General features: G+C 42.4%; 1 protein-coding gene across 1 annotated transcript; it reads right to left on the bottom strand.

The window, feature by feature from the left end:
• Window positions 1–4,185: 4,185 nt before the first annotated feature.
• FPRO_08796 (uncharacterized protein) lies at window positions 4,186–6,267 on the bottom strand (the record flags this gene model as incomplete). The annotated part of the gene is made up of 5 exons (XM_031224735.1): window positions 4,186–4,582; window positions 4,643–4,764; window positions 4,824–5,226; window positions 5,287–5,476; window positions 5,547–6,267. The coding sequence occupies 5 exons, from the start codon at window positions 6,265–6,267 to the stop codon at window positions 4,186–4,188; spliced, it is 1,833 nt and encodes a 610-aa protein (XP_031089965.1).
• Between the last annotated feature and the right edge of the window lie 449 nt (window positions 6,268–6,716).

Genomic DNA, 6,716 nt, shown 5'->3' with positions numbered 1-6,716 from the left:
TAATTTCAAGCTTTCCGGTAATCCATCTAGAGTTTGAGGTCGTTTATCTCGTTGACGTTTACTCCGGGCGTTGTTTTGTGGAGTTAGGCGACCCATGTGACTAACCCATGCAGAACCCATTCTTTCTTCAATACAGAGTACTTTCTAAATACTTTAAGTCGAGTGATGCAATTTCACTGCAGGGAGTTAATTGGTGATGTTATAGTAGGGAATTGGAATATGATCTCCTTCTTAATTGAAGTTTCTTATATCCGTGATGGTAAAGACGATGACCTTGAGAGGAGGACCTAGAGGAGCAGCAATGGAAATACTGTTGGAAGACACAAGTGCCCCGGCGGTTTCGATATCCACCGGTGAACAATCTTTCCCATCTTTCACACCAGCGGTACCAACCGCCTTGCGTCGAGTGGCAGCTTTTCGTTGAAGAAATGAGAGGATATTAGTATTAAAGCTTATTTACCCGGTAATACTAAGATTCTCTTCTAATACTTTATATATCTTATACTAAAAGTCTGCAGATACTATTTGAATCATATCGAATAGCGCTCTGGGTGTGTTGTTTAGTTTGGTTGCGATTCTTACTTGCAGACTGACTGATATCTCTGGTATGTTGGGTTGCTGTGGGGCGGATGGGGGAAATGGAACATCTATTTTCCGCCACGAGCATTCGAATGAAACTGATGACTAACGAACTAACGATGAGGCTGGGAATATGACTGCGATAAGATAATCTCAAGCAGATAAGATAAGAAATGATAACGCGATAGGCAATGCATTTTAAGATATAACCGCAGGGTAGTTAGGTAAAGCATTATAACGTGTTTAATAAGTGAGGGCAACAGACAAGCGAGTGTAGTAAAAATCCCTTAACCTATAACATTTCTATCTAATCAGATACTTCTTAACTACCTAGTATACCAAAATCTTTACATAAAGCTAGAATTCTTCTTATCTCCTTAACAGTCATAAGGCACAAATACTTCGCCGACCCACTCTAGATTAGTCATAGTATCAGTACTTCAAAACTTTCTCCACTAAAAACTCTATGACGTTCATTTTAACGAAGAAACAAGAGCGTTGCCTAGGATGTCAGGGCATTCAAATTGGCCCTCGATCCCGCAGCTCTCAAAGAGGCCGAAGAAGACGGGCTCCGTTAATTGAGGCATCTGACGATAGCCTCAACCGTAGGGCCACCCCCAGAAAGGCCGGCAGCAGTACGCAGTGGGGTTGTGACTGTTGTGATGTGGCTATTTGTAAACGGCCTGAATGTTGGTACTTCTATCACAGGCAAGAAATGCCTGCGAAGGAAGTACCGTAATTTTACTAGATTATGATTGGATGATATCCCTGTCGATCCCTTGCACGCGATGTATTTGTGCCTTATGACTGTCAAGGAGGTACTAAAATAAAAGTAGACTGTTGTTTCTATTCCCTGTCCCAACACTTTACCCGGCCCTTCAACTGCACGATAGTAATCATTGAGCTCCGAAGATGCCTCTTCTGAAGTTAGTAGGTCAACGACTGCGACGGCAATGTAGTCACCAATAGCCGTGAGGACGTGCCACCTGTTTCCCATTAATATCAAGCCAGCCAGTTCAAGAGCAGCGCTGCATTTTTGTGAGCATCGAAATGCAAGCGGTTCACAGTGCGGCAGCCACGATAACTCGCCTCAGCGACTTAGTAATCAGGTTTTGCCAAGTTAAGATGCTTCTGAGCGATCCGACTTGCCGGGAATAGAGACTCATGGGGACTCCGGGGCCACGCATCAGCTCCCGCAGTTTTAGGGCAGTCTTGCAATTTTGGGAATAACTTAGCTTGCTAAGTTGGCTCTCCCGGGAGCTAAGCGACCTATAAGCCAATAGGTATACCTTTTTTTTTTTTTTTTTTTTTGAGACACCCTACTGAAAAGTCCGGGGTGTTGTGGGTACATGCTATCCTTGTGAAGCGGCTTCGATCTTGCACTTTTCTGTGGAAACAACACATAACTCCAACATCATAATGCAGCACAGAAGTTTCTGCTGCCTCGGATCCCTGCTCCCTGTGGCCGCTTCCCAATGTCTCGTCGCCCTTGCTTGAGTGCCGATCCCTTAATGACACTCGGAATATGTGCCGATGTTGTGACGAAGCTGGCTAAGCAGCGGTCTAGGTGGCTTTCAGGATGCCACGCTCCTCTCCCTTTGAGCCCAGCGTCCTGGGAACGATGTGGAAGGGCGCACTGGATCTCGGCTCAAGAACAGCCATCTTGCCTCATCGTGCGTACCTTGTTCTCCTCTTCCGGCGTCCACTTCCCACCGGATGACCTTGTCGCCGAAAGCGAAGCCTTAGGGGGCTCTCTGCCCTCCTTAGAATGTGATGTGGATCTGTCAGTATGCGGCTGACTTGGATCAGGGGTCCATTCAAATTGCAGTTGAAACGCCGTCTTGTCGCCCTCGGTGATGCGCTTCAAAGAAACGTTTTTGAGAGGCCATTCCTCGAATCGAGCAAAAGTGCCAGCGTCGGAGGGGACCGAACTTGTTTGTGATGGTGCTGGACTCTCACTGTATTGTACCGTACTTTATGAGCCTTTGCTAAGGACACAGTCTATCGGACATAAAGGGAAGCAAGCGTGCCTTGCTAAAAACGTATCTCAAGAATCGAACATCATCGATTGGGCATAAACTCATGTTCCGCTTAATAAGATAGTAAGAACTGATAGTTCTCCCCTCCTAGTATATCTGTAACAATAAGTTTAGTTTTACAGTAGCTGGTGGCCATAGCGTAGGTTAACGTCATCGAATTGAAGCATGACCAGACGTTGGACGACACCTAGTGAGTTTTCTTATATTGTATATTAATGACTGGTCTATATCTACTCTTTATTATACTTATAGGCCCTGTTTTTTAACTATTTGGCGGTGCCTTTCTTTTTACTATTACCTTTATTGCACTTACTTTAGTAACTGTAAAGTAATACTATAGACTTTTTAAATATAGTTTTAGAAGTGATTTATATATTAAAATTTAAGCTTTTAATATTTAAGATATTTATATAATATTTTCTTACTGCTTTATTTAGCTTATTTATATTTAGTTAAATGCTAATTATTAAAATAGTTATTTATAACAGTTAGATAGTAATATATAAAGATATACTTTTTATAGGAGAGTTACTTATTATTAATATAATTAAGGTATTATATAATATATAGAAGTAGAGAGAATTAATTAAGGCTAGGTAATATTTTATATTTTACTTTAAGAGGCTTAATCTTTATAGATAGATAGGCTTTAACTCTCTCTTAAATATAATTATACTTAATTATCTCTCTTTTATTATAAAGAGCTACTATAAGATTAATGGTTTTAATCTTAAGCTAAAAGATTTAATCTTTAGTTAAGTTATTAGGCTAGTAATAGAGAACTTTTACTAATTTAATACACTTTAAGATAATAATATTAATAATAGGCTTTAAGAACTCTTTCTTTTTTTCTCTTTAGGCTTATCTTTTAATATCTTAGGTAGGATAGTTATAAAAGTAAATTAATATTAACTTCTATAACAGTTAGTTCCTAACTGTAGATAAACTAAGCCATATTAGGTTTATTATTAGCAGATTATATAAGGCATAATATTAAGTAGTTATTAAAATGTTATATCTCTTAATAGTAGATTTAATATATATTAGGCTTAATTAATATAAAGAAGCTTTATTAATAGCTAGTAAATTAAAATCTATAAATGTGTAAATAAATATATTCTATATACTAAAGTATTTTCTAATAAGGCTAACTGTAAGTAAGGTTATTATTAGTTTTAGTGTAATATACTTTTAGACTGTTATTAGTTTAATATTAATTAGTCTTATATTAAATTAGTCTATTATTAAATATACCTTTTAATAGTTAGTTTAGGCAGTTATATTCTTATTAGGTAAATTTTATAGATCCCTTATATATACATAACGTAAACGCTAGGGTCATAATATTAACCTGCTTGCTTAAAGTATGCCTTACCTAGCTTGGTATAGTTACTTCCTAATTAGTTCTAGTCAAGCATCGATCTTAATAATGGATTATATATAAGCTACTAAGGAGACCTAACTCTCCTATACAAGCTGCCATACATTTCAATCTATCGGATTCATACTATCCTAATTTATATATGCCCTGTTGTTTGCCCTAACTCATGGCATTGTAACACCCAGTCTAAGCCTCCTCAACGATGTCACCTTGTTTGCCGTTCCTCCACAGGTTCACTAAGAACTGAGACTCATATCCTGCACCTGTGTGTAGCCTATGCCGCCCAACGTTGTAATTTACCAGATGCTCGTTCACGCCATCAAAATCTTGCAGAATTTGAACTCTGCCCGCAAACTCGAGCCTCATTGATTCCCCAGCATCAAAGATAATACCTCCAGGCCAGAGACTAATCTCAAGCTCGACAACTTGGTCGCGGCGTAATGGTTGTGTTGCTGTATGCGGATGGTACACGTACGCGGGTCCCATCAGTTTCTCGTATCCATCTGGGCTAAGGTCCGGAAGCGACTCATAGGTGACGGCGCGATGCGATGCACGAAGACGGCCGTTGGGTCCGATGTAGCGCCTGTACAAAATTAGTTGTTGCCAGAGGCTATTGATAAGCTGAAGTATGGTTAAAACTTACCAGACGTTATGGTTCGGAATATCGGCCTCTGTTGTGCCCTTTGGAAGGTCTTCCATGGGAATGTTCTTATGCCACAGTTCTTTGCCGTTGTTGTCGAGCTTACGTAGCACGACGTAGACGTCCTGAGACAGTTAGTTTAAGATTGAATATTATGATGTACGCCCCTAAAGAAAAGACTTACCATATCGTCATGATCAGGTGTTGACATGTATACTTTGGCCTTCGAGATACCACACAGCTCGGTGTACTCCTCGAAGGTGTAGACGAACGAGCATCCGTTGTCAGAAGGCGAATCCGCTTGGTACTCAATCACGCCCTCAGCTGACGGTTTATCGTACCCTAGAGTTCCGCTGGTCGCATCGAGAAACAAGGTTTCGTACTTGAACTTTGCTGGTGGATACTGATTAGCCGGCAAGTGGATCACGCTTGGACGATTGTAGCCCAGAAGTGAGTATCGGACGCGAGGTGTATGTTCCCAGTTATTGTCTTTGTCGAGCATGTACTTGTCGAAGAATCGCTGCAAGTCGTCATTATTCTCTGGCCGGTAAAGGTCGTGCCATTCCTGGGTTACAATCCAGCGCAACCTATTATGATGTTTCATCAATCTAGGTAGATAATGAGCTTCACCCTAACAGTAGACGTACCATTTCTCAGATGACCGAGAGAGCTGAAATCCTCTGAGTGATCCTTCGGTATGTAGCCTGGTTGAGAAGCTGGCAGTGGCATACATCGGAGTAATGATGTTTCGAAGCTTCGGCTTTTTGTCCTCCCAATAATCGTTCCAAGTTCCATACTTTTCTACCATCTTACCGGCATCCTCACGCTTCCCTGGTCCTAAGGGGATATGTAACGTCAGAGAGGGCTCTCGAACAGCCCCCAGATAGAGAGAGAAGATAACACTTACCGCACGTCCAGTCCATCAATAAATCCCAGAATGCATGGTCGGGAATGCCACCACGACAGATAGACTCCCTGTAGTAGTCTCCAAGCCCCTCCCAAGGTGCCATGCAAGCCAGATGAGGAGGTTGTTCAGCAGCGATGAACCATTGCGTTGTCCCAAGCCATGAGTTCCCGGCCATGGAGACCCTCTTATTGCACCAAGCTTGCTGCGCGATCCACTCGATACAGTCGTAACCATCACGGCCTTCTTGAGTCCCATACACATAGAGATCACCACCGGATTTGAAAGACCCCCGAGCGTCGATGTTGACAACCGCGTAACCGCGGGCAGTCCACTCAGCAGGGTCAGGAGCCTCCCACTTTTCCAGACCACTTGTCTCAGAGCGAGGCACGCCGACTCTCCACGGAAACATATCGAGTTGCTGGATACCGGTTCCTGTCTTGCCATAATGGCTCCAGGGCATAATAGCTGGGACAGGTTTGTGGTCGGATGTGAGTGGACGAAAAACGTCAGCTAAGAGCTCGACACCATCTCGGAGTGGAATACGGATATCCTTCTCCCAGACTGTATCGACTGTAAATGCCTTCCGACCCTCTTCTTTGGCCCATCCTTTGGCAAGGGTTCTCCTCTCAGGGGCTCCATATTCAATCCAGGTGTTCTTTGGCTCATGGTCGAGCTCGGTAAATATAACAGGTACAGAGAAGGTCTGTGAGGTTTGTGCCATTTTGTCTGGCTTTTCGGATGTCAAGATGAATTCAATATGAATGAAGAATAAAAGCCTCAAGATGGACGACTATATATTACCGTTCAACTCCCTCCTCATACCATCCCACACTGAACCTCAAACCAGGCAACATGTTCAGTGCGGTGTACATGTCCGCGTGCTTCTGCCCTCAATTCCGGATTATCAATCCATCATTTAATAATGGTATCCTTTATCTATTTCAGGAAATGATAGACATCACCTTGAACTAAAAGAGTTAGAGTTCTTACGTGTTCTTCCCGGGGTTCGCCAACTTGTCGCCCGAGGTCCCGAGCAAGGTTCTTATAACTAATTCACTATATACATACCTGTGCGGCCTGAACAGGCTACCTGGTAGAGGTACCTTAGTCTAACAGCGCAGAATGTGGCATCCGAAAGGCAGTGCCATGAGGTTCTTGCAACCGGGTGGT

Source organism: Fusarium proliferatum, assembly GCF_900067095.1.
Source record: "Fusarium proliferatum ET1 genome assembly, contig: FPRO_scaffold016, whole genome shotgun sequence".
Taxonomy (NCBI): Eukaryota; Fungi; Ascomycota; class Sordariomycetes; order Hypocreales; family Nectriaceae; genus Fusarium; species Fusarium proliferatum.
Note: the sequence above shows the minus strand (reverse complement) of the source record. Positions and strands in the feature narration are given on the sequence as shown.